Genomic DNA, 27,794 nt, shown 5'->3' on the forward strand with positions numbered 1-27,794 from the left:
CTTGTTCTATTGTATTTCCACCCCCAGCAACACTATTCCAAATTGAATTAAAAAAACAAACAAACCCAACAACTGAAGGATAGTTAACAGGTGCTACAATTTCAGTAGTTTACTCAACACAGAGTGAAATTCCTTTTGTGACTTTATTTCTGAGACACAGAATATATTTCTTTTCTAGTCACTTTATTTTTTGAATTCCATTGGCTAGTAATGAGAGTTGGAATATATCTTCAACCAAAACGCTGTAACAAGGGACCTAGATGGTAAGGAAAAGTTGGTGACAAAGCACAAAGGAACTATGAAAGAAGAGGTGTTCAGCTATTTTCCTGTATCGTATTAGCCATTCCTCCTCCCCCTCCTTCTTCCCGTGTGTTTTCCTCTCCCTAGCTCTCTGTCTCTCTGTCCCTATTTCTCTGTCTCAGCCTCTCTCTGTCTGTCTCTAACACACATATATGCGCTTGTGTGCACACGTAACATTTTTCTTAAGGTAAAAATCACTCTGTGTTCTTTTTAAATCCCTCAGGTTTTATATTTTATTGCTCCAAGTCTGCCTCCCCGAGGTTCTTGTATAGACTCGTTATTTCCCTCAGTAAAGAAGCTGTTTAGTTCGTCTTCGCCTGGTTTGTAAGAACCCAAGGGAGGCAGCTCTTGCAGCCCAGGCTTCCACTCCCCTCCGTGCGAGTCTTGGCTGGAGCAGCAGGTCTGTCAATTCCAGGCGAGAGACAAGGCAGACAAAGGTTCATTTGTAAAGAACCTCCTTCCAGCACCTCCTCTCTTCTCCTTCTGCCCAAACTCACCCAGTGAGTTGGAGCATTTTAAAAGATTCTCCTGCCAAGAAGACCAAAAGGAAAGAAGAAAAGGGTATGTAATTTTTTTCTTAAAAATCATTTTGTCATTTATTCTACTCTAAACTGTTGCTATAGATTAGAGCAGAAATGTATTTATGTGTTGAGTCAGAAGAGAGAGACAGAGAGAGACCCTCTGAAGAGATGATGTATGTACTTTAAAAAGAATGCTTCTTAGGGAAAAGGAAAATAATCAGTTTAAGATAATAGAAAATGTACATTTCTTAACTGGGAAAGTCACTTAATCATAGGTTAATAGAGGCAGCCTCCTCTCTGTTATTTCTTATTAATGCTTATGTCCACTCTGCATCTGGTTCTACACAGCAGGACCTTATTATTCTACCTCTCAAAACTATGTGAGGATGATGATTTCTTTTTAAAGGCAGTAGTTAGATCTCTGTATTACCTACTCAACATGAACTGCAAGGTTTAAGAAAGCAAATGTTTTTTGCTTTTTAAAAATCCTGATTCCTAAAAAGAAACTGGTATAAATGTGTGATACAAAGAGGGAATTCATTGAATTCATCCTTGGTACCACCCCTTGCCCCGCCAGTTCCCATGGAACATAACACAGTGTCTGTACTGCTAAGATAAAGGGAACCTTTTTCCCCTTTGGGACTTATAAAAATTTCTCTTTAAAATTCTATAACTTAGTTACACAGTCTTTGAAAATCTCTCCCAAATGCCTATCCTTTTCTCCGTGATGACCTATTGTGGCCAGGAAAACAATTAGAATGATGCAAGACTAAATATTAATATCTTCTAGCACTCTCGGAGACACCTGAAGGCAAATCACTTCAAGGAGGATATGAACTTCTTTTTTTCCACCGATGAATGTCTTTGGGTATTTGGGTTGATCATGTCTGCCGTAAAGGTGTTTGAAAGGCTTGTCCACTTTCTGATACCACTTTGATCCCACTTTGATCCCTTTAATGTCCACTTTGAAAAGTTTCACTTCATGGGTCAGTCATTCTAACACAAATCTTCTCTATCACAGTTAATAAAAAGGAGAGAGATTTTTAAAAATAACAGTGATTTTTATTCTCCAAGAAAAATGATGGAACACATCACAGGCTGGACAGCAATTTTAATTTCTTCCAACTAAAATTTGATATTTTAAATGTCAGGTTCTGGGCTGTAATTTTCATTTGCTTTTGCAGCTTTGCTTCTCTCTTGCTGTGTTTTGAAAGAAACCTAAAAATGGACTGCCCTTTCTGTCTAATTCATCAACTCTGTTTCATTCCACTTTTTAAAAAAACACCAGTTCCCAGAATTGACATCAGCTGCCTATATGAGCATTGCACCATAAATGTCTCAACACTTAAACTACACAGCCCTGTTGGTTTTGGCCATTAAATGGGATAATTTTCATTTTTATGTCTCCATTTAACTCCAACCATTCGAAAGCTTGCTGATGCCAAACACCCTTATACAAGGTGCAAATCAAGATTTGCATGCAATTCCCTATCTGTATGATGGTAGCAATGATTTATTGCTTAATTGGAAATGTTTTGCCTATAATTCTGTATGCTCTGCATTGCTTTTGTAAATATTATGTCATTGATATTATGCCAATCTACTCAATATTGGAATAGGAATTGTATCATACATTAGGAACAATATTAATTACATGAAATTGAGTCCACAAAACCAATAGATAAATATTTGAGGATCTCTTGCTTATTTCTTCAGATATTCAGCTTCTAGCTTTGTTTTCTTTTGTAATTTGGATATATTCCAGTAGGAATTTTAAGTGCATGTACTTCAACTGAAAAAGAAAAAAAAATAGAGCAATTTGCTTCAAACTTGCCAAAGTCATTTCATCTTGTTGGAGCTCGAAAATATATGGTCTTGATGGAGTGCCAATGATTGAAATTGGTGTCTTTTAATGGAAAAAAACAAAAAAACAAAAAACAATGCATTGCAGAAACATACTGGTTCAGACATTGTTCCACTTGCTAAATAAGAGTTAAAGCTATTTATCTGCACTTAGGTAAAGGAAGAAGAGGAGATTTCAGTTCAAATATATAATTTCTAAAGTGTTAAAAAAAACAACTACCAATAAGTGCTTGCCAGATGTGGAACTTTCCATCATAGTATGTGACTGAGGCTATGACAGAAACACTATTTTATATTTTGGCATGAACATAGTCAGAAGAGGTGTGTGGTATGGCAGCAAACCCACTTACTTTTTGAAATTTATTTTTCATTCCTTCAGTGAATGTTTTTGGAATACTTACTGTGAGTTTAGCATTGAAGCAGGCACTGAGAAAGGCGCAAAAAAAAAAGTTGTTACAGTCCTTGGCTTTATGATGCTGGCATCGTCTCTTTAGTCTTCTGAATATTGGCTTGCGCTAGGCCTCAGCCCTTTGTCTCTTCTTTTCTGAATTTATGTTCACTACCCTGACAGTCCCATAACTATAAATACTATCAACAATTATCCTGATGACTCATATTCACCTACCTATCAACATCTTCACTTGGACGTCTAGTAGGAGTCTCAAACTTAACTGATCCCAAAATTTACTCTTGCATTCCTCCCAAATTGACTCCATTCAATTCTTTCTCAGCTTAAGACATGTCAGTAGCATTCAGGTCAAAAACTTAAGGATCATCTTTGTTTCTTTCACTCTTGCATCATATCTTCCTTCAACTTTCACCAATCGTCTCTTTTCTTCTACTTCTAATCTTTTTACATCACAACACATCTTCATAAAGTTTTTAAAAAAATTTATTTTTAAGATATACATCAGATATATTCCATCAAAATCTTCCAATGGTTTCCCAATACACTCAATAAAATTTAAAGCCTTTATCATGTCCTATAAGACCCTTTACGATCTTTCCAGATCTTCCTTCCTAGCTCTAGGTAAAAGCATAAAATGACCAATTCAGTAAATGGCCAAATGGCTTTTGGTGAATTTCCCACTTTCAACTGTAGCCATTTTCTTCATATGGGTAACTGGCTTATGAAAAATGCTGACAATGACATGGCATTATTTAGTCAAATTCACGGTTCTTATAGGTACAGATTATCCTTAAGTACTATGAAACAGAGAACAGAGAACTGTTAGAATGGCACAGGCTGGATCAGGGAAGGCTTCTTAGGAGAGATGAATTTGGGGTTTATCCTTAATGGATTGTTTGGTCAGATATAAATATAAAGGGATGAAATTAGACAGAGCAATAAGAAAGGCACATGTATAGGGTTGAAGAGATGACAGGTCTGACTGCCTTCTAGCTCTGCAATAATGAATGATTTGTGTGGAGGAAAAGTGGAAGGAAGACCTGAGGATTAGCTCTAAGAAGGTCACAGTCTTTTAGGAAATATGAAACCATTGCAGACTCCTGCTCAGGATTAAAAACGTGTTTTCAGAGAAGTATTCATTAGTAGTATAATATGAGTCAACCATTGTATTAGCCATCAGGTATGTGGTGGTTGAAAAAAAAAAAAGACTGCACTTGTGAAGTTTCCTGTTGAATGGAAATGATAGATATAAAATGAGTAAACTCACCAATACATAATTCAAATGATGATAAATATCAGCAGGGAAAAGAAGAGGACACTATGAAAGTCAGGCTGAAACTACTTCAGATTAGAAAGGCCTTTGACGAAATGACATTTAAACTGAAACCTGAAAGTCAAGTAAAAAGCATTTCTCACAAACAGAGCAGTGTATACAAAGATTCTAAAGAGGGCAGAAAAGCTTCCTTTTAATTATAAGGAAATAAATTCTCTATACATCTTTATTGCTATATTTTTTAAATGGGTGATTTGGGCTACTTTCTAACAAAATATAATTATCAAGACTAGCTCAGGAGGTACAAACTATGTAGTATTTTGGATATATTTATACTAAAAATTATTCATTGTTTATCTGAAATTCAAATTTGACTAGGTACCCCATATCTTACATGGCAACCTCATATTTTAACAATATCAAATATGGTGATCCATGTATATCAGAGACACAGGACTACAAAAATGGTCAGGGAGTGCTAGCATATATGATTTTGAATCCATCTGCTTTTATGTAGCAGAGTGTTATGGAGACACTGAAGAATAAATATTAGTAAATACCAGTCTTTGAGATGAGTTTGTCCAAACAGGCCTTGGCCATCTAATCACTTATCTTTCCCCCTTTTTTATTATCTTATGAGCTTGAACTTCGTTATCAGTCTTCTTCACTGGTTTATAACCTCTTTATCTGATTTATCTTCTACCCAGTCCAAAGAGATTCCCAGAGTCCTGCCCCAGCCATCTCAATTTCTCCTTCTCAGCCCCCTCATCTATGATACCCAAAAGAAGCACAGCAAAATGTGAACAGTCCTCTCTACATTGAAACTCTAGTTGAATTTTATTCTATGTTCTTTTCTGTATTTTCCCATAACTATAAATACTATCAACAATTATCCTGATGACTCATATTCACCTACCTATCAACATCTTTACTTGGACGTCTAGTAGGAGTCTCAAACTTAACTGATCCCAAAATTTACTCTTGCATTCCTCCCAAATTGACTCCATTCAATTCTTTCTCAGCTTAAGACATGTCAGTAGCATTCAGGTCAAAAACTTAAGGATCATCTTTGTTTCTTTCACTCTTGCATCATATCTTCCTTCAACTTTCACCAATTGTCTCTTTTCTATGTTCTTTCTATTCTATGTTCTTTTCTGTATTTTCCATATTTTACACTGAGTATCATTACTTTTTTTTTAGAAAAAATTTTTTTCATCTCTTTTAAAAATTATCTCATCAGATTATGGCTCTAATTAGAGCCATCTAATGAAAAGAAAGCTTCAGTAGTTAACAGTCATGAATGAGCTCAGGAAAAACTATACCTAAATGCAGGCCCTATGGCAAAAATATGTCTGGTATTTCTGAGGAATAGCTGGAACAGAATGACCAAGGGAAGGCTAAATGTTTTCAGAGAGGTAATGGGGAGCCAAACTGCATATGGAGGCCATTGCAATAACTTTAGCCTTAACTCAAAGAAACTGGAGTTATTGGAAGAGGATCGGTTCAGATATTGATTAATATTTTCCTTAATTCTGTTGGTATTCCTGGTACTTAAGACAGTGCCTGGTATAAAGGAAACAGTAAAACAAAGTTTGTTAAGTTGAATCAAATTAAACCAGCTCACTCCTATTTTCCTCTCTCACATAGTTACTTCATCACTTTATTTGTGAATCCCACATCAGGGCTATTCTCCAACTTCCTCACTTTCCCAATACTGACTGCTTTTCTCCCAGTTTTCCCTGTGAGTTTGGCCTTGGTATGGGCAGAGAGGTTCTAAGTCACCTGAGGAAGTATGTGAAGATTTAGGCCTAAAGACAAGAGAATGATTTCAGGCTGTATTTTAGTAGCCTATTTCATCTAGAACAAAATATATAAGCATCATTCCAGAAGTAGGAGGGGCAGCCGGAATGGCTCCACCTTCAAATCATAAGGGTTTTACTTGTTATATTTTGGGACCCAATAGCTACTTACCTCATGGGAGTCAGAGGAAGCATAATTCAGTATGGGAAAGAGAGTAGAGGGAGGGAGAAACACCATTCTGAGAATTAGGCTGAAGTATCAAAATTGCTAGAGTACCACACAGTTCATTTTTAGAATCTATAAGATGTGGGCATCTGTCCTTCATAGTCCTCCATAAGTGGCTCCAAAGAGTAAAAGTAACATAGAAAGTTTTGCTTCTGCCCAAAATGGAGTAAAAAGAACCAGGTTTATCCACTCCCTTGAACAACAACAAACAGGCAAAATATGTGAAACAACCTTTGCCAAAACACTGGATTTTAAGCAAGGTAGGACACTGGTTCCTGAGATGGGAAACAAGTGAGGTAAGTCCTACAATTTCCCCCTTGGTAGATGTATCTAATTATTGCGAACTTCATACTAAAATTTTCTTTCAACAATATTGTTTCCTTTCAAAGCACAATAAACTTATGTCTCACCCCTTTTTGTAATACTCCACTGTAGGAAAGATACTTTTTGGCACCTGTCAACAAGATGAAACCTGAATGGCTATGGAATTCTGATTCTGGTCCCTCTACTATCTCGTTAGTCATCCTTTACTAAAATAGCCTCCACTCTTTTCATGTTGAATATGGAAGCTGAGAAGGCTGATCATATAGATGATGAATATTCTATAATTGTACACAAATACTGTACTTAAAGACTTATCTCCTGGAAGAGGAATTAAACTTCTTTGGTATGACCCCAAGAGTTCAAACAAGGACTGGTGGATAGTAGCCACAAAAAATATTTTACAGTAAGGGAAACATTAGAACTATATCAGTGAAATATATTGACTTAGTCAATAATGAGTTCCCCATAATTGTTGGTGTTTAAAAACAAGTTACATGTTACGGAAAATTCAAGCTATGGTTTTCAGCTGAAGCTATGATGAATGATCTATCTAAGAATAAAAGTTCACAATATCACTAAAAATTTGCAACAAAATGGGTCCCAAAAATAATTTTGGAAGATTTGAAACACTTAATTGAACTATAAATGCACCTATAGAATATCTTCTGTCAGTGTGAGGATAGATGGGCTTTCTGTTTCTATCAGGGTGAGACCCAAGTTCTCTGACAATGTTAAGATATGCAAGGTCACGAACCACAGTACTTGATGCTTTGTCCTAGAAACTTAATCAGAGTTTTATCACCTTATAAACAATTTTTATCTTCTGAATGTACAAAAATAATTACTTTCAGTACTTAAAATGCAAATTCTGGGTCTTACCACCACCTCTTCCCCTCATCCAGCATTTCTCATTCAATATTTCTTTGTGGAGCTGAGACATTTAGTTTTTAACAAATATTCTAAGTGATTCTTATTATAGATCGTTTTCAAACTACACTTTGAGAAGTGCAAAGAAAAGATGAACTCCTTTCTACCAATGAGAATGCTATGAACTCTATGTTCAGATGAATTACATCTTTAAAAAAACAACCAACACTGACACTGGATTTTTCTTCTGTTTCAGGGACAAAAGCCAAAATGAAATTTATCGTACTTGTCACCGTTGGGCTAACTCTGCTGCTAGGAGTCCAAACCATGCCTGCAAATCGTCTCTCTTGCTACAGAAAGATACTAAAAGATCGCAACTGTCACAGCCTTCCAGAAGGAGTAGCTGAGCTGACAAAGATTGATGTAAACGTCCAGGATCATTTCTGGGATGGAAAGGGATGTGAGATGATCTGTTACTGCAACTTCAGCGAATTGCTCTGCTGCCCAAAGTAAGGAAATATAATCATAAAATACATTGCTATGAAACATCTATAATGATTCTTTTCTGACACCTTTATAATGATTTGCTGAAAATAATTGCCCCTTTTAGTAAAATCCTATTTAAATCTCAGCTGTTTTCTAGAATCATCACTATTGTGTATGGAATGGAATGTTTTCATTTAGAAACAGAATTTGGCAGATTTTAATAAAACAAAATGAAATCTAGAACATTAATAACACGCCAATCTATTAAAATCTAAATTCCCTATCAGTTTTTACCACAAAAAAATCTACCAGCAACAGCGGTCAACTCAAGGTTGATATTTTAAACCAATTTGAAAACTAATAAAAGGCTTTAGAGAAAAGATTTCAGTGAACAGGATGAAGTAATTAACTGGACAGGAAAGTTTAGTAATGGTCAAAGAAAATTTTCTAGCTCTGTAGATGAGTTAACTTGGAATAAACTAAATGAAAGTTTTCCACTGACTTGGAAAGTTGATATATTTTAAGTATAATATAGTAGGACGGTCAATAAATATTTCTAGCTCGATTTTAAAATCATCTTCCTTTGGTGACTGAGGAATCTTTCAAATACTATCATCTTCGCTATTTCATACCTACATTAGCATTTTCAAATTACTTTTAACATGTCATCATATTTTAATTTTTCTAAGAAATTGGTAAGGTAGAAAGGGCAGGTAACCCTGCCCTTATCAAGGAAAAGGTACAGAGAGGTAAAATGACTGGCACCATCTCCCGTAACTAGTTAATATCAGCACTAACACTAGAACCCAGGGCTTTTGATTTGGGCCAGATTTTTTTTTTTTCCCCTATCAAGCCACTTGGTTCTTAATGTGTGGCTCCCAGAACAGCTGCTTCACTATCAGCTGAATTCTTGTTAAAAAGGCATATCCATCCTTGGACCCCAGAGGACACCTAATAAATCAGGAACCCTGGAGGTGAGGCATAGCAATTAAAGCTTAACGAGGTTTCTAGGTGATTCTGATATATGACAGAGTTTCAGAATCACTGTACTAAATGATGATATCTAGAACTTGAATTAACTGATTCCACAAAATGACAATTTTTCCCAGGCCACAAAAGTGGAATATCATCTAATATTAAAATACCATGTTTGTCTTTTTGTGAGACTTGAATCTAATTTATAGAAATGTACTTGTATTTATTTCATGATATAATTTTGTGATTATTTGTGTTCATGGATGAGAATAGAAATACAGATATACAAAATTAATTTCTGTCTGATATTAGATTACCCTTTCCCAAGTAGTAATAAATTTACCATGCTAAGTATATTTCCTTTCATCCCATGTAAACACATATTTTAATTTGTAGCTCTATTTTTATTTTATTGAGATATAACCGACATATAGCACTGTATAAGTTTAAGGTATATGGCGTAATGACTTGATAGGTATATATTGAAAATGATTGCCATAAGTTTAGTGATGGTTAATATCCATTACCTCATGTAGTTACCACAACTATTTTATTTTTCCTTGTAATGAGAACTTTTAGAATTTACTCTTAGCAAATTTCCAATATACTACACATCAGCGCTAACGATAGTTATCATGTCATACATTATATACTAAGTATATTTCTAATGATCTACAATTATGCTACCTTGCACCTGTATACAATTTTAGATTATTCCATGCATTTTTATACATTACCTTATATGATCTTTCCAATGAGAGCAGTTTAACATGTCTCCTTTCCCTATGAAAGCTAGAAACTTATTTATTGACTTTATAAGAAATCTTTAATCTTCCGTGTCTTCCCTGTAGATTTAAACTTCATGATCCATCCCACTCAAATCAGAGGAATGAATTTTTTGATCTGATTATAAGGTTTTGAAATCACCTAATCTTTCCTTTTCTTTATAAAGAAATGATAGCAAAATATCAATGGCAAATGGAAGGAAAGTAGAATTGATTACCTTCTCGGTCTTTGTTGATGCTGTAGCAAGTTCTCCCACTCATTCTCTTTGTACTTTATTCACCTAAAAAAAATAGTCGTATCTGAAATCCTGGAAATCACTGTCCATTTTTAACGCAGAAAAGGCTAGTATATACCTTAGCTTTTAGACAGATTTAATTGATATCCTATTTTCTTTCAGGGATGTCTTCTTTGGACCAAAGATCTCTTTTGTGATTCCTTGCAACAGTCGCTGAGAATCTTCATGCGCTCTGGAGAGATCTATCGCCAATTCCCCAGGAACTGCGCTATATCAGTGTAACTGCATTTCTAATTTCTATCCAGTGCAATAAAGCACAGATTCTATAAATTCTTACTTGTCTAAGACAAAAACTTGTGTTAAACAAGTAGTAATAAAAATTAATTCAACTTAATTTTTCTTTTTGGACATTTTTGGCACTGGTTAAAAATATTGGCTAGAAAATTTTCATCTATGAGGTGTTGACTACATCAATAAAAGAATTCTGTTCCCCAGTTGAATAGCCATAATCCTGGCTCAAATGTTGAGAAGTTTCAGTTCTTAGTTGACAGTTATTGACCATCTAATACTTAATGGAAAGAATCATAAATAAATTGAGATTCTTAGAAGGGAAACTAGATGTTTTCTAGTGAGAGGGGAAAAGGAAGCCAATACTTGAGTATACATTATGCATGCCAACTATTTTAAGTACATTTTCATTTTACCCTTTTAAAAACAGCAGCGACAAAAATCGATGTATTCTTATACCATTTTTCAGATACTGACTCAAGTTTAAGATATTTGTTAAAAATCAAGGCAAGAATTTGAACAGAGTCCTAATTCCAAAGCCCATACACTACACACACACACACACAACAGCTGCATCCTTCAAACTCTGACCCATATCCCCAATGTATCAATTTTTCTCAAAAATAGCACATAGTAAGAAACACATGTAATGGGTGAGAATTAAAAAGTCAAAAGAATTTTGAAAGTAAATAAAACAGATGCCTTCAAAAATATTTTCTGTTTGTTAGAAACAGCTTTGGACTATGCCTCCATATCTTAGGAGGTATGCATTGACTAGTGGCCATCAGAAGTGATTTCCGAAAGTCCTTCATGCAATAAAAATTTATTAACTGCTTGCTAAGTGCCAGCTATTATTAAGATTTGGACATATAGTAATGAATAAGAAAGACTTGCCTCTTGGAAATTGTATTTTAAGAGAACTGTAATATCTACAAATTATTATCTATAGATGTGAAACCTGCTACAGAGAAGTGTAAGGTGCTCCACAGAGTATTGTGTGGAAAAGTTTGAGAGGCACATCACCTGTGGTAAACTTAGGAGGTAGCATTTTGTGATTAAAAGTTACATTATTTAATGGAAATAGATCCCTGGATGTCTCTAATCTGTCTCTGAAGACCACACCCAGATTTGTTCAATAAGTGTTACTGTGCTGGACCAAACAATTTTGAGGTAGTCAGAATTAATTCCTACTAAAATCTGCACAAACATAACTCACAATGTTTGCAGGTCGTGTGACCTCCTACAAAAATGCATGAAGTGGAATTGTTTTCAAAAATCAAATGTGTTGTTTTATCACAATTAGATGATTTGATTCGGCTTTTTTCCTCCAATGAATTGGCTGGTATTAAAATTGAACTAACTCAATACAGTGTCTTATATCCTTCCTGGAATGGTATATAGAACAGGTAAATAAAGAAAATGATTAATAAACCAGTTTCATATTCTACTTGGTATAATTTTTCTTTAAGGGAGAAAAAATGTGATAAAGATTCAATATCTCAGCATGAGGGCATACGTGAGGCAACAATGGTTTCTGAATAGGTATTCCCTTATCATTGCAATCAACACCTAAAAAAAATTTGAAAGAAGCCTAAATATTTAATAAGTGAAATTTTATAATTATTATCATATTCTCTTTTTTGGAAATAACTTTGTAATGTAAATTTCAATTACATTCTTTTAGAAATGGATGTATTATAGAACCACACATTCTTATTTATACTACTAAATAGATGTAAAAGCATCAATGTTCACACAACTTATTCAATTTTTTCTGACTAGGTGAATATGTTTTTAAAAGCAAACATTTTGTTCAGTCTTATTAATGAGTAGATCCATTATTTTTTCAATAACTTTTGGCTACATGAAAAGACACCTAAACTTTTATGAAAATGTATTATTGTTCTAAATACTGTCTTACAACTGAATGAGGTAGATACTATTATGATCCTTGTTCTATGGCCAAAGTGCCAAGGTTTAGAGAGATTAAGTAGCTTGTTTAAGGTTACACTATCAGGGCAGAAGAGCAACATTTTTAAAATATGGTCAGTCTTCCTCTAGCATCTAGAGTCTTAAACACTACATTATTTAACGGCATCACCTAATTTATTTTCTTTTTAGGAAAGCAAACCATTTACTTGTATGGGATACATAATTTTACATTTCAGATAGCTCATATATGCTAAAAGCCTACTGAATAACAATTTCTATATTTTTTCTTTGATATTCTATATCCTTGTTCTTACTGTAAATCCCATGGTGTTGAGCACAAAGTGGACAGTAATATTAACAGCTCATCTCTCCTTGATAACATGTTTTCCTCATCATAATCCATAGGTATTCCTTGAATAATTTTGTTTGTTAGGATTAGGTACTAATCCTAAAGGATTATTAGATAATTATAAGCAGCACGGAGAACCAAAAACAAGGAGCAACAACTACTGGAGGAAGGGAAGGATAGATAAGAATATTCACAGATCATTTGCAACTTTAGATTCCTGATAATTACCCACAGGTACAGGAGTTCTTTCTGTAACAAATCATTTTTGCAAAATATTATGGAATACGCTTTTAAAACATAAAGAATCCTATCAGTAAAGCACTACTGGCTTTAAAATAATTTTCTCAAAAGGAAAGAAATCAAATTCAAATATTTATAAATCATCTTGCCCTAACAGCCTAAGCCTCAACTTTTCTCCCAAAGATCTGAAAAGAAACTGATATTAGAAAATCATGGTCAATTGACACTGATTTAGGTTTCTCAATTTACTCCTATAGAATGGTATCACCATAATGTGCTTATCTTTGTAGAGTGGTATACCTAGAGAGAAATGTAAAGCATATATGTAGCCAACATATTTTAAGAATTTTACAAACAAAAATAGTAAATTTTCAACAGAAAAAGAATTTGTAATCTGTATTTCCAGAGGCTTAGAAGTAAAAAATTAAGTCTATTGGGTATTATGGATAAAAAGCTGATTTGATATATTGTGTACATTAAAGGGAATATACAACATATAATTATATTCACATATGTGATAATATAATCACAACTAATATAGCTATTATTTGAGGACTATAGTTGATCATGCAAATTATTAATGCAACTAGGACATGGTACATATTAAACTAAAGTTTATAGTGTCAACTTCCAGCTAGAAACATAAGAAATTTGTCCTGACTGGTGTGGCTCAGTTGGTTGGGTGTTGTCCTGCAAAGCGAAAGGTCTTCAGTTTGATTCCTGGTCAAGGCACATGCCTGGGTTGTGGGTTTGGTTCAGGTCAGGGTGTGTACAAGAAGCAACCAATCAATGTATCTCTCTCACACTGATATTTCTCTTCCTCTCTCTTTCTCCCTCCCTTCCGCTCTCTCTAATAATAAAAAAGTTTTTTAAAATGTAAGAAATTCTATGATCTCAAAGGAATAGATTCTATAGTACAAATATTGATAGATTTGGAGAAATACAGTTCTACAATAATAGTTGGAAATCTCTTTACTTCCTCTAAATAATAGAAATACATCTAGACAGGAGATTATAAGGAAATATAGGACTTCAACAACACTATAAACCACCTAGACCTAACAGACATACGTAGAACACTGCACCCAGTAAAAGCAAAATAGTCTTCTCATATGCACATGAAGCATTCTTTAGAATTAGTCATAAAACAATTCTCCATACTCTTTTACTACAAACTTTTTTATAAGCAGAAAGAGTACACTGTAAAATAAAAAGATGCTCAATGTCACTAATCATCAGAGAAATGCAAATTAAAACTTCAATAAGATATCACCTCAACTGATCAGGATGGCTGTCATCAATAAATCAACAAACAAGTGATGGTGAGGATGTGGAGAAAAGGGAACACTTTTGCACTGTTGGTGGGAATGGAGACTGGTGCAGCCACTGCGAAGGCAGTATGGAGTTACCTCAAAAAACTAAAAATGGAACTGACTTATGACCCAGTGATTCCATTTCTGGGAATTTATCCAAAGAAATCTGAAACACTAATGTGAAGGAATATAAGCAAACCTATATTCACAGCAGTGCTATTTACAGTAGCCAAGATTTGGAAGCAGCCCAAGTGTCTACCAGTTTATGAGTAGATAAAACAACTATGGTACATTTTTAACAATGGAATACTACTCTGCCATAAAAAAGAAAATTTTACCTTTTTGCAACAGCATGGATAGACCTGGAGAACATTATGCTAAATGAAATAAGCCAGTCAGAGAAAGACACATATCATACGATTTCATTCATATGTGGAATCTAATGAACAAACTAACAAGCAAAACAGAGACTCATAGATAGAGAGAAGGCTGACAGCTTGGGGGGGTGGGGCTAAAGGGTGAAGGGATTGAGCAAAAATAAAAGGACCCATGGACATGGACAACAGTGTGGTGTTTGTGGGGGTGGAGGGAGCACATGGAAGTGGAAGAGGTTTTAAGGGGACAAATGATGAGGGAAAAATACAAAAAAAATGAAAAGAATAAATATATAAACCAGTAATATACAGGGTGGGGCAAAAGTATGTTTATAGGTGTTTATATAAAAATACAATAATAAATAATAATACAAGAATAAATTCAACTTTACTCACAACTTGATATTCACAACTATAAACCTACTTTTGCCTCATCTTATAGTTATTTATTATCAAGTATATGCACTATACATAATTGTATGTGTTATATTTTTAGTGATGGCAGCACAGTAGGTTTGCTTACACCAGCATCACCACAAACACATAGTGCATTGCACTATGACATTACTACAGCTATGTCACCAGGCAATAGGAGTTTTCAGCCCCATTATAATCTTATGGAACCATTGTGGTATATGGGACCAAAAGTCATTATGTGGGGCATGACTGTAACTAAAATTAAAACTAAAAGCACAGACATTAGTACTCACCTTACAGAAATTAGAAGTATTATAAGAGGATGCTATGAACAATTGACAACAAATTAGAAAATTTAGGTTAAAGGAATAACCTAAATTACCTAAACTAACTCAAGAAAATCTCAAAAGTTCCATAACAAGAAAAGAGATTAAATCAGTAATCAAAAATCTTCCATCAAAGAAGTATCCTGGACTAGATGGCTTCACTAGTGAATTCAGTCAAACATTTAAACATAAATTAACACCAATCTTTCCATTTTTTTCAAAAATAGAAAAGGAGGAAATACTTCCTAACACATTTTCTGAAGTCAGCATTACCCTGATACCAGGGTCTGACATAGTACAAGAAATCTACAACCTAATATACCTTACAAATATAGATGTAAAACTCTTCAACAAAATACTAACAAACCAAACTCAACAGCACATTAAAAAGATTATACACCATGACCAAGTGAGATTTATCCCAGCAATGCAAGGGTGGCTCAACATAAAATCATTTAATATTCTACATTAACAGAACAAAGAGGGAAAAAAACACATAGTCATCTCAATAGTTACAGAAAAAAGTATTTGACAAAATTTGATACCCTTTCATGATAAAAAAAAAACCACTCATTGATCTCCAAGATATATAGAGAACTCATTCGACTCCACTCCAAGAAGACAAACGATCCAATCAAAAAATGGGCAAAGGACCTGGGCAGACGCTTTTCCAAGGAGGAGATACAGAGGGCCCAGAGACATTTGAAAGGATGCTCAGCATCACTAGCCATCAGAGAAATGCAGATCAAAACCACCATGAGGTACCATCTCACACCAGTCAGAATGGCCATCATAAACAGATCAACAAACAACAGGTGCCGGCGAGGCTGTGGAGAAAAGGGAACACTAGTACACCGTTGGTGGGAATGCAGACTGGTGCAGCCACTGTGGAAAGCAGTGTGGAATTTCCTCAAAAAGCTGAAAATGGAACTGCCTTTTGATCCAGTGATTCCCCTGCTGGGACTATACCCTAAGAACACCAAAACGCCAATACAAAAGAACCTATGCACCCCAATGTTCATAGCAGCACAATTTACAACAGCCAAGTGTTGGAAGCAACCTAAATGCCTATCAGTAGATGATTGGATCAAAAAATAATGGTACATATACACAATGGAATACTACGCAGCAGAAAGAAAAGAAGAACTAAACTTCGCAAGAGCATGGATGGAACTGGAGAGCGTTATGCTAAGCGAAATAAGCCAGGGGGCAAAAGACAAATACCATATGATCTCACCTATAAGTGGAACCTAACCAACAATACAAAGATGCAAGGAAAATAAGACCAGCAACACTGAAAGGAAAAGAAATCAACAGAGACAAGAGGGAAGGAGCGGGGCGGAGAAAAGGAAGGGAAGGGGAAAGTCAAGAAACATATAGCAAGGACTCATGGACAAAACCAAAGGGGAAGAGCTGAGGGAGGGAGGGAGAGAGGGGGCAAGGGAAAATGGTGGGGGGTAGGCAGAGACAAATGTATTGGAAAAAATAAATAAAAAAAAAACCTCAAAAAAAAAAAAAAACCCACTCAGCAAATGAGGAGTGGAAGGGAACTTCTTTAACATGATAAAGAGCATTTATGAAAAATCTACATTATACTCAATAGTGAAAAATTGAAAGCTCTCCTTAAAAAAAAGAGCAGGATAAGGATGGCTGCTTTCTCTACTTCTATTCCACATTGTACTGAAAGTCCTAGCCAGAGCAATTTGGCCCCCAAAAATAAATAAATAAAAGGTATCCAAATTGGAAAGGAAGAGTAATAAAATTGTCTCTTGAGATAGCATGATTCTATATACAGAAAATCTCTTAGAATATACAAAAATGCTACCAGAGCTAATCAACAAATTCTGCACAGTTGTGTCAACATACAACAATCAGTTGTGTTTTTAGACACTAGTACGAACAATTCAAAAAATAAATTAAGGAAACAATTCCATTCACAATACTATAAAATAAATAAAATATCAGGAATAAATTTATTTGTTTAAAAAAATCCAACCAAGGAAATGATAGATTTATACACTGGAAATTTAACTAAGGAAGTGAAAGATTTATACACTGGAAACTCTAAAAAATTGCTGAAGAAATTAAAGAAGACCTAAGTAAAGGAAGACATCCCGCCTTCATAAATCAGAATATTTAACACTGTTAATATGGCAATCTTAAAGTGATCTACAGACTCAATACGACCTCATCAAAACTCTAATGGATTTTTGGGGCAGAAATGGAAACACTAATACTCAAATTCATACGGAATTGAAAGTGGGCCCAAATAACCTAAACAATACCGAAAAAGAAAAAAAAAACAGGTAGGACGACTCTCACTTACTGATTTCAAAGCTTATTACAAGGCTAATGTAGTCAAAAGAGTGTAGTACTGGAGGAAGAATGGAAATATAAACCAATGAAATAGAAAAGAATACTGAAATAAACCCAAATATCTATGGCAAATAGATTTTTGACAAAGGTGCCAAAACATAGTCTCTCAACAAATGGTGCTGGAAGAACTAAATAACCACATGCAAAAGAATGAAGTTGGACCTCTAACTCACTTCATATACAAAATGGGTCAATGATGTTAATTGAAGGGCTAAAACTATGAAATTCCTAGAAAAAATACAAAGTTAACTTTCATAACCTCAGATTTGGTAATGAATTTTTAGATCTGATACTAAAAGCATGAGCAGAAAAGAATGGAACTACATAAAAACTACAAACTCTTTGTGCATCAAAGATCATTATCAAGATTGTGAAAAGACAATCTACAGAATGGAAGAAAATATTTGCAAATTGTGTATCGGATATCCAGAATAATATCCAGAATAAAGAACTCCTATGACTCAACAACAACAAGAACATAACCCAATTAAAAAATGAACAAAGGACTTGAAAAGACACTTCTTGGAAGACGGTATATAAATGGCCAACGAGCATATAAAAATATATTCAACAACTGTCATTGAAGAAATACAAATTAAAACTATAATGAGATAGCACTTCACACCCAGGATGGCTTTAATTTTACAAAAAGGAAATACAAGTACTGGCACTTTGTGGAAATAAGAACTCTTGCACATTGCTGGTGGGAATGCAAAATGGTATGGCCACTATGGAAAAGTCTGAAGGTTCATCAAAATATTAAATATAGAATTACCATGTGATTCCATAATTCTACTCCCAAGTATATACCCAAGAGAAATAAAAACATGCCCATACAGAACTTATACACTAATGTTTATAGCAGCATAATTCATAATAGCCAAAGGAGAAAACCCAAATATCCATCCATAAATGAATAATAAATTGTGGCATATATATCATACAATGCTAAGGAAAGAAAAACTAGACTAAAAAGGACATATAGTTGACTCTTGAGCAATATGCTTTTGAATTGGGTGGATCCACTCACACACAGATTTTTTTCAATAAATACTATAAATGTATTTTCTCATGATTTTCCTTGATAACATTTTTCCTTTAGCTTTATTGTAAAAATAGTGTGTAATACATATAACATATGTGTTAATCAACTATGTTACCAGTACAGCTTCTGGTCAACAATAGGCTATTAGTAGTTAAGTATTTGGGGAGTCAAAAGTTATCTGTGGATTTTTGACTGTGAAGAGAGTGTTCCCCTAACCCCTGTGTTGTTCAAGAGTAAAATGCATTTCAAGGCTATTCAGTATATAAACATCCTTATAAAGATAGTCCGGAATACTATCAAACTCTATACCTCAAAAATGATTAATTGTATACTATGTAAATTTCACCTCAATTAAAAAGGCCCTTTGTAAAAATAATAGGGCTTGTTTTCTCAAAAATGTTTCAGGTACTAAGTTTTAGCAATTTCCTAAATTGTTTAGTAAAAGGTAGTTACTGAACAATGGACTCATTTCTTGAGCCTCTGCTATTCATTCTATTCTTTCTCCTATCCCAAAGGCAGTCTTTCTTTTGATGCTCCAACATACCCTCGTAGAGATGTTTCCATTGAATTTTGGTTTTGATATAAGTAAATAGGTTTACAGTGAATTCATAATTTTCTAAAGCCAACAGCAAAGATTTAAAAATTTTATATGAAGTTGACTTTTATATTACACCTTCCTGAGTTTCTTAGCTTTGATGAGGTTCTTAAGTTCTCAATTTTTCACATTTTAAATTGCTATGTTTAATTTCATTTGATAATCAACACCTAGAACTCTTACTCACTTTATCCAACTATATTTTATGTAAATAATTACCTATGTAAAACTAACATTGCTAGTCCAAGATTATAGTCACAAACAGATACTTTAATATAAGCAAATAATTTCAAGCTTCTTTCCACAAGGCTGGAGTATTTTTAATAGGAAAAAGTAAGCCTAAGAGTGAAGCTTTATTAAAACATTAAGTCTTCGTAGGTTCAGGTAAAAATATAAAATTTGCAAGTAAATACTTCATTCAAATAAACTACCATATGTTCATGCTATGGGGTTCGTTTTCATATAGCTAAGAAAAAAGGTCTCACAGAGATTTCTGGGATGCTGGATATTAGAGAATTATGTAACACCAATTATCACAGCCTCTGCTCATCAATAAACAAGTAAATCTTTAAATGGTCACAGCAAAAACAAAGTCCAGTAGCTTTTTCACCATGTTTTCTGTTAATACTTTGAGAACACTTAAAAATACTCACCTTGTAATTAACAGTACTTAAAATCAGCTACACCAGTGGTTCTTAATCAGGGATGACTTTGTCCCCCCAAGGTATGTTTGGCAATGTTGACAGATTTTTTATTGTGAATCTTCAGAGTGCTACTGGTACTCGTGTGTGGACTCCAATGATGCTGCTAAATCTATAACACACAGGACAGCCTCTCACAGTAAGGAATTATCAGACCTAAATGTCAACTCTGAGAATCCCTGAGCTACAATACCGGTGTCATCCATTTCCAGCCTAAAATCTGCAGCACAATCTCAGAACACTTCTCTGAAGCTGTTTTCATGTACAAGACGTAAATCTGATTTGTAGTTATAATAACTTGGGTAAGCAATACAGTATCAGAAAAAGCAGAAGTTAAATATATTCAGTAGAAAACTGACAGAGAATGAACTGTAGAAGGAAATAAAGTATTAAGCACAGCTATGTATAACCGAAATTTAAAGATCTTGTTAAACTTCTAGGTATCCAGTTTATTAATTGGCAATGTAAACAGTACAGGACATGACTGAAAATTATGGGGTATTGCAGAAGTTCTTTCTATACTTACGTCATATAAGCACCTTTTACGTTAAATCAAAATTTAAAGAAACAGCTATAACTAATTCTATGTTCTTATCTGAACTTTCAGCACTGTGCTTACCTTTGCTGGCATATTAAGTCTTCTTTGGAAGGAGGTAGGCATTAAATTAAATTATTTTCTCTTCCTGATACTTCATCAAGAAATAATAATTTTTTTTAAAAAAGGAAATAAAGTTGCATCCTAATGGAACTCTCTTTTTTAAACTTGTTAGCACTAAAGAGCACTTAACAAAATAATGTTATTTAGGATATCCTTAATTCCAAATAAGATCATCGCAGAAAAAGCAAATGTGCTACATTTGTTATGTCTCCATAACCTGGTAATTTCTTGGAATTAAAAAAAAGGGTGGGGTTGGGGGTAACAAAATGATCTTTATATTAAAATCGCAATTAATACAGGTCCCTGAAAGTCAGTTTAAAATAAAAAATCAAGTTTCACAAAATAAATACACTGAAGCAACTATAATAGTAATAACCTTTATTAAAATATTTGTTAATCTAGGAAAGCTCATTTTACATGAGTTTCCAACTAATTATTAGAGCCAGAAACAAAGAAAATAAAACCAGAGAAAATCCTCTGTAGAAAAAATACACAGGAACATTTATTTCTACAAGTGAAAAAACAGTAAACAGTCTTAACATCTGAACATCCAAGTCTTAGTCTCAATTCCATCTCTCCTAGTGAACACCACTATCAACCTTGAGATCTGATTTGTTCTTGTCATTCTTCACTGAGTAGATGAAATATGTTAAGGTGTCTTTTTCATTCACTGGAATAGACCTAAAGTGGCAACCAACTATCTACAAAGGAAAAAAAAATTGAGGAAATTAAATTATGGGTATTAACAGATTGCATAAAGTAGGTAAAAAAACAAAAAAAACTTTCATCAAAAGAAAAAAGTGCTATGTGATAAGAGCTATTTCCTTTTAAAAATAAATTGTATTCAACAAAATGCCAACAGGGTGAAAGCATATAAGAATGAGATGTTATAAATAAGAAACAGTATGATTTCAAAGAACCCTTCAGCCCACTCAATTAAATATACATTAATTAGAATGTGTATTTCTTATTTATTTTAAATTTTATAACTGGAATCTAGGTTAGGAAGTAAGTTTTACTTTTATTATTTTTTTTGCTGCTATATATATATATATATATATATATTTTAATCAACAGTAGTATACCATAAATACTTACTTTGACACTCACAAAAATAGTCACCTAGAAAACCTGCTTTTTGTGACAAAGTGCAGTAGACTTGGTCACATTCAAATTCACTGAGAACTAGAGAGAAATACTACTGCAAACCATAACAGACATTACATCCATAAAAATTTTCCCAGTCCTTCCTGTAGCATTGCACAGTGCAATTGCAACATGGTAAACTAGTATAGCACAGAAGTAAAAGCAAAAACTAACTAACCAAACAATAAAAGCCACAAGTATAAATTATTAAACATTTAACAGTTCAAACTTAGTAATCCAATCTGTCACTGGGTTTTGTTAAATCCTCCTACACCTTACAGTGTATGATTTAACTTTTACTTAATACAAACCAAGTTTAAAATTAGTAGTAGAGATTTTTAAAAGGTTTTGCCACTCCAGTAACATACTTAAGCACTCTGGGTATTGGATAAAAATATTAAAATAGTATGCAAATATGCAACTTGAAATTCATGCAGTGTTTTATTTAAGAAAGCATTAAAACCAAAGAAAACTGGTGAAAAATGGCTTTAAAGAAGGTATAAATCCAGATTCACTCTTAACTGGTTCAATTATGGATTTTCTATGTGTTTAAAAAACAAAAAAATGTTAAAATCCTGTAAAAGCCTAAAGCATACTGGTAATTTTTCACTTTTAAACTTTAAATATCAATAAAATAAAACAATGTAAGAGCCCACATTTATCATGTAGTGGTTTAGACCCCACTCATTGAAAAAGGGTAAATATGCAGTTGCAAATTTGGTACTACAGAAACAAACCATGAAATATCTTACAAATACATTTGCTACAACTTATATTCTTTGGCAATATTCTTTTAAAAAAAATTTTAGTAATTCATTTCAGAGAGAGAGAGGAATGGAGAGATAGAGAAATACTGACTGATTTGTTGTTGTACTTATTTATGCATTCACTAGTTGTCTCTTGTATGTGCCCTGACCAGGGATCAAACCCACACCCTCAGCGCATCCGGACCATGCTCTAACCAACTGGGCTACCTGGCCAGGGCTGGCAATATTCTTTGTTAAGGTTTCTTGAAAGTTTTTTCTGAATAAAAATTACAAATGGAAAATGAGAGGGGAAAGAGGGATGTTCACTGAAGAATGTTTACCTGCTTTCTTGCCTTTTCACTAATCTAACACGTGTACTGCAACTACCAACAGAAGTACCATTGACTAAACTGGGATGCTCAGAGGCATATCTAGATTCTAGGAGATAAAACTTCTTAGAGAAAGGTTATCCAAATGATAATTCAGAGACTTAAGGAGGGTTATTATCCAACTCTGAAATTACTTATAAATACCTGTATTTCTGACTAAATAAACTATCATATTGATGGCTATTTGGATTAAAGCTATTTCTCATTTCTAAGTAAGGAAATAGCTCTAGAATTAATATAATTTTTTTAGATCAGATTATCAAAAACTTCAAGTTTTATGTATTAAAAGAATATGTACATTGAAATTAACCATATATTTGGTTCTCATTTGTTTCAAAACAGTGTACTTACACTCGATTAGTATCTGTATATTTTGATAAGTTTCATCATGGTAGATGATATGTATATTTATGTCATAGTAATGTGCTATACAATCCAAAAAATCTTGATCTTTTAAATCAGATTTAAAGAAAAATTGAATTTTTGTTGCCTAGGCAAGAAGGAAGAAAAAATTCTGGCTAAGAAGTTAATATATTGGATCTTAACAATGTTAAAAGCACTGCATTCTGCCAAAGAATTGTACCTTCTATTCACCTTTTATCTTATCCAATGCGCACATTTTAGAAGATGTGGGATTACTAAATTCAAGCTAAAGGATATGAGAAGAGTGATTTATATACTTATAAATTTCTATTCTGCCTAGTAGGCTAAGCCATTTCTATTTTAAATGTGATTAAAGTGTAAATATATATTTATATAAATTAATAAACATCTTAATACCATGCAGATTTCTTGGCTGTCTTTACCCTGCGCGCGCGCACACACTCTCTCTCTCTCTCTCTCTCTCTCTCTCACTCACTCTCAACTTTTAAAAATTCACTGAAGCCCTATATCAAAGCAAACTATTAAGTAAAAGTTTGGACATAGACTTTGCATCTTCCAGATGGATGCCTAAAATAAAACAAACTAACATCAACAAGGACAAATTCAGAAATGATTAAGTCAGAAAGTTGTGGAAATACTGGTTAGGGACTTATCTGTAGACCTATTGCATCAGCAACTTAAAAAAATTCTAATAAAGACATCAAAGCATATTTATTTATTTTATTGTTCCTCACTTAGATTTCAATAAATATTTACTGAGTAAATGGAATTTTAAGTTTCTAGAATGAGAATAAAAAATTCCCACACAATATTTTTGAAAGCCAATATTAGGAGATGCTTAGAAAACTATACACAATCCACTGAGTAGTCATTACATAAAGAAACTTCCCAGGAGGCAGACATTTCTAGGTAACTAGATTTTTCAGCAATAGATTTTTTAAATTAACTTTGATCTAATTAAAAATATCATTTTATACACTCTTGTTAACAATTTCATTCACATTTAATGACCCTTTTTTTGTATGAACAGAGTCCTTTAAAGTTTTAAAAAGTTTAAAACTCATAAATACCTCAACAAGTTGTGCTTTATTAAGTCCTGGTCTGGTTGGTAGTTTGAAGTGTCTTTTGTATCTCCTAAGTGTATTTACTTGTAATTGGTATAAATCAACCTGGAAAAAATTAACATATATGAATAAATTCATGTAATTTGTTAAAAATCTTACCTTTTATATGTATATTTCAACTACAGCACAATAAAACTTTCATTCTATTATTTAAAAATCCTTTTACAGAATCAAAACTATAAATGTAATAAACAGTTTAATCCTTTGAGGATAAATATTAAAAACTGGGGAAAAAGTTGTAAGACAAGAGAACTACAGAAATTGTCAACTGAAAATATAACAAATCAAATTGTGTAACTGTGTTACCTGTCTGTATTTAATTTTGCTTTCATTTTCAGATTTTTCAAATGTTTTAAGTACTTTTAAAATTTGCTCATATCTTTTTTATGAGTTTCAGAATGGACTACTTAGGATTTACATTTAACATGCAAAAACTTTACCTCCGGAGTATCAATATCTTGAACCGGCGAATCTCCTCCATCATCATCACTCCCTTTCCTCTTTCTTCTGTTCCGAACACTCTGAATTAAGTTTTTATGATAATCACAGATGTAAAGATGCCTTACCTGAAACAGAAAAGTTTCACAGACCACTTAGGATTGCATTAAAATGTGTCTATGTATTGGTAAAATACATAGGCCACAGTTAATCATTAAAAAAAAAGAAAAAACAGTCAAAACAGGGCATTGTTAGGGCAAGGGCATGCTTTTTCTAAAGTCCTGCACACACTTAAAACATCCAATGTCTGGCAATACTGTTAAGAGGATTGGGAAGTGGGGTGGGGGAGGGGTGAGAATAAGGGGAGGGAGGCAGAGGAGAAAGAGAAATTCCAACCCTCTAGATTTTGTCATCAAATTGCAGTAAGGGTGAACTAGATGAGTTAGGTCATGCTGTTTAGCTAACAAGGGGAATGGTGATGCTGCCCACATTTTTGCTATTTCATAGTATTTTCTCTATTTAAAGAGCATATGTTAATAGCATAAAATATACTTCCTAATTTAATACTCAAATTATAATCCAGATACAGAACTATTCGTTTTTACAAATGAGCTATTGATTTTCATTCCCTAACTATATTTAAATTTGGAATTTTAAAGTTTTCTGAGCATTAAATATATTTGTGTTTTCCAACCAAAGCAATGTAAAATTATTTAAGTCTACCTAAAAAGTTTCTCACGAATATAAATGAAGAACTGTTTAAAAAAGCAGAAAGGATTACCAACTTTCCAAAATGTTAATTATATATAGTCTTGAGAGCTGTATAGCAACATCTGAAATACTGGGCTTTATATAGTAACAGTTACGTCTTTAAAACAAACAAACAAACAAAGTAAGGACTGAGCTAATAAGCTTTTAATTGAACTTTTAAGCTAAGTGCAAGTTAAAAATAAGCAGGACCTGTGCTAGGTTCTGACATCTTGTTATTAATTTACTCTTGCCAGAGCTCAAGAAAATGGCAATGGTTGTTTTCTAAAAGTCTCATAGATGGTCAAAAGAGCACACGTGCAAAAGGACGGAAAAAGAAATCCTGATGGCTGCCAAACGGCTGGCAAAGCCGCACTGACCGTGTGCTCCCCGCGTTCGGAGCAGCTGCCCTAAAAGCTGACACCGCCGCCACCGTCCACACCCCGGCTCCCAGCAAGGCACGGTGGGAGCTCGGCTTTCCTCTCACCCCCACACCGGGGAGCGAGGGACAGGATCTTTCTTGACTGAGGCGTCAGGTCCTTGCAGGACTCAGGATTCCACTTTCCCTAGACACGGGAAGCTACTTCCTGGGGCCAAACGCCAGCTTGGGCAGCAAAACAAAGAAGGAGCCTCCATTCCAGGAGAAGCTGCCGGGCAACAAGAAAACTACTCCAGGCCCTCCCTCCGTGAGCTCGTTCCCTTTGTTTCGTTTCCTCATCTACGTGGAGGGGGAAGGGAGAAGACAGGGAGCGGGAAGGACGCGGGGGGCGGGGGATTGAAGGGGAGGGGAAGCACAACGTGCAAGTGTGTGTCCCTTGGGAGAGGCACTCTGAGTTGCTGCTACTTGGTTTTTTGCTTTCTGCCAGAGACTGCTCAACGGGTCTGCATTGCAGCCAGGTCTCGGGGAGCTCTGAACCCCTGACCCAACAACCCCTGTTTGCACAGCTCCCGGGGCCCCAAGGGGACGGGCAGAGCAGAGCCGTCCCGCCGTCACTTACGCTCTTATCCAGTTCGATCTTCACCTTCTTCTGGGAGATGCTCTTCTGGATCCTCTTGCTGAAGCTCGCGTTGCCTGCCGCCCGGCCGCACCGCTCACCGTCCTCCCGCAGACAGCACAGTTGCCCTGGGCCCGGCCCAGCTGCTCCTGGTGGTCCAGCCGCCGAGACTGCTCCGGCGCCGGGCATCTCAGTTCCTGCTCCCGCCCCGGCTCCGTTCCCAGCCGAAGCTGCAGCGGCGGCGGCGGCGGCGGCGACCACGGCGGCCACTGCAGCGGCCGCATCCCCTCCCCGGCTCATCTCCTCTGGCGTGAAGCCGTTCATGATTCCGCGCTCGGGGGCGCGGGCGCTGACAGAAATCTCGCCTCGCTGCTCCTCTCTCTCTGGAGATCTCGAGGTCTCGGCGGGGTCCCTCGGGCACCTGCCCTGGAGTCAGCAGTTCACTCCACACCTCAGGTCCTATGGAGGTACACCCAAACACCAAGCGTTCCCCGCGAGCTGGCGTCTGTTGGCTCCGGGACAGTGGACAGTGCTTGGGATCTGTATTCAGAGTCGGGCGGCGCCTGGAGCTGGAACCCCGCTCTCTGTCACATGGAGAGTCTTCTGCAGTTGGACGGACGCGTCTCCGCCTATCCCCACCCCCTCAAACTGCGCAGGCGCGACGCGCCCTCTCTCGTCCCGCCCCTTCTATTCTGCCGCAAGGCACAACGGGAATTGTAGTACTCTTTTGGAGAGTCAGCCTGAGCTCCGTCCTGATCCCGCGCCTTCGAGGGTTGAAGGAACTACTCATCCCAGCATGCTGCGCGGCGACAGATCGGTCTTTCCCCCCGCCCCCTAGAGCTCGGGAGGAACAGGGGCGTGTTGTTGGGGTTTGCTGTGTTTTCTTGTTTCTAATCTCTCTCGGGAGGTTGGTTGGTTGGTGTTTAGCTCCTGGAATTTTGCAGAGCTGGCATTCTAGAGGACTAGGTTACTCAACTCCCGAAGCGGAGCGCAAAACAAGGGCGGCGGAGGAAGGGGGTGTAGTGAGGGTGCTGGAAAAGTTTTGGGGCGGTTATCATATCTGTGATGAGAGAGTTTTTGGTGTGACCACGCTTTTGTGGGAAACCGAAAACAAGAACTACTACCTGGTGCTTCTCGGGTCCTGGAG

The 27,794-nt window shown here is 35.4% G+C and overlaps 2 protein-coding genes across 3 annotated transcripts; one reads left to right on the plus strand and one right to left on the minus strand.

Annotated features, from left to right (window-relative positions):
* Positions 1-721: 721 nt before the first annotated feature.
* On the plus strand, positions 722-11,664 carry SCRG1 (stimulator of chondrogenesis 1). Its single transcript, XM_054576048.1, has 3 exons — positions 722-861; positions 7,839-8,091; positions 10,227-11,664. The coding sequence occupies exons 2-3, from the start codon at positions 7,853-7,855 to the stop codon at positions 10,279-10,281; spliced, it is 294 nt and encodes a 97-aa protein (XP_054432023.1). The 5' UTR covers positions 722-861; positions 7,839-7,852; the 3' UTR covers positions 10,282-11,664.
* On the minus strand, positions 9,799-27,249 carry SAP30 (Sin3A associated protein 30). Of its 2 annotated transcripts, none has more exons than XM_054576047.1 (4): positions 26,651-27,249; positions 24,908-25,033; positions 24,414-24,512; positions 9,799-10,109 (listed from the first exon to the last, which is right to left on the minus strand). In XM_054576047.1, exons 1-4 carry the CDS (start codon positions 26,969-26,971, stop codon positions 10,086-10,088), a joined length of 570 nt encoding a protein of 189 aa, XP_054432022.1. In that variant the 5' UTR covers positions 26,972-27,249; the 3' UTR covers positions 9,799-10,085. The 2 variants fall into 2 exon arrangements, with proteins under 2 accessions (XP_054432022.1, XP_054432021.1); XM_054576046.1 differs by lacking the exon at positions 9,799-10,109 and adding an exon at positions 21,086-21,379.
* Positions 27,250-27,794: the final 545 nt, after the last annotated feature.

This window comes from Pteronotus mesoamericanus, unplaced genomic scaffold (assembly GCF_021234165.1).
Source record: "Pteronotus mesoamericanus isolate MK-2021 breed Mesoamerican mustached bat unplaced genomic scaffold, CSHL_Meso_final contig_32, whole genome shotgun sequence".
Taxonomy (NCBI): Eukaryota; Metazoa; Chordata; class Mammalia; order Chiroptera; family Mormoopidae; genus Pteronotus; species Pteronotus mesoamericanus.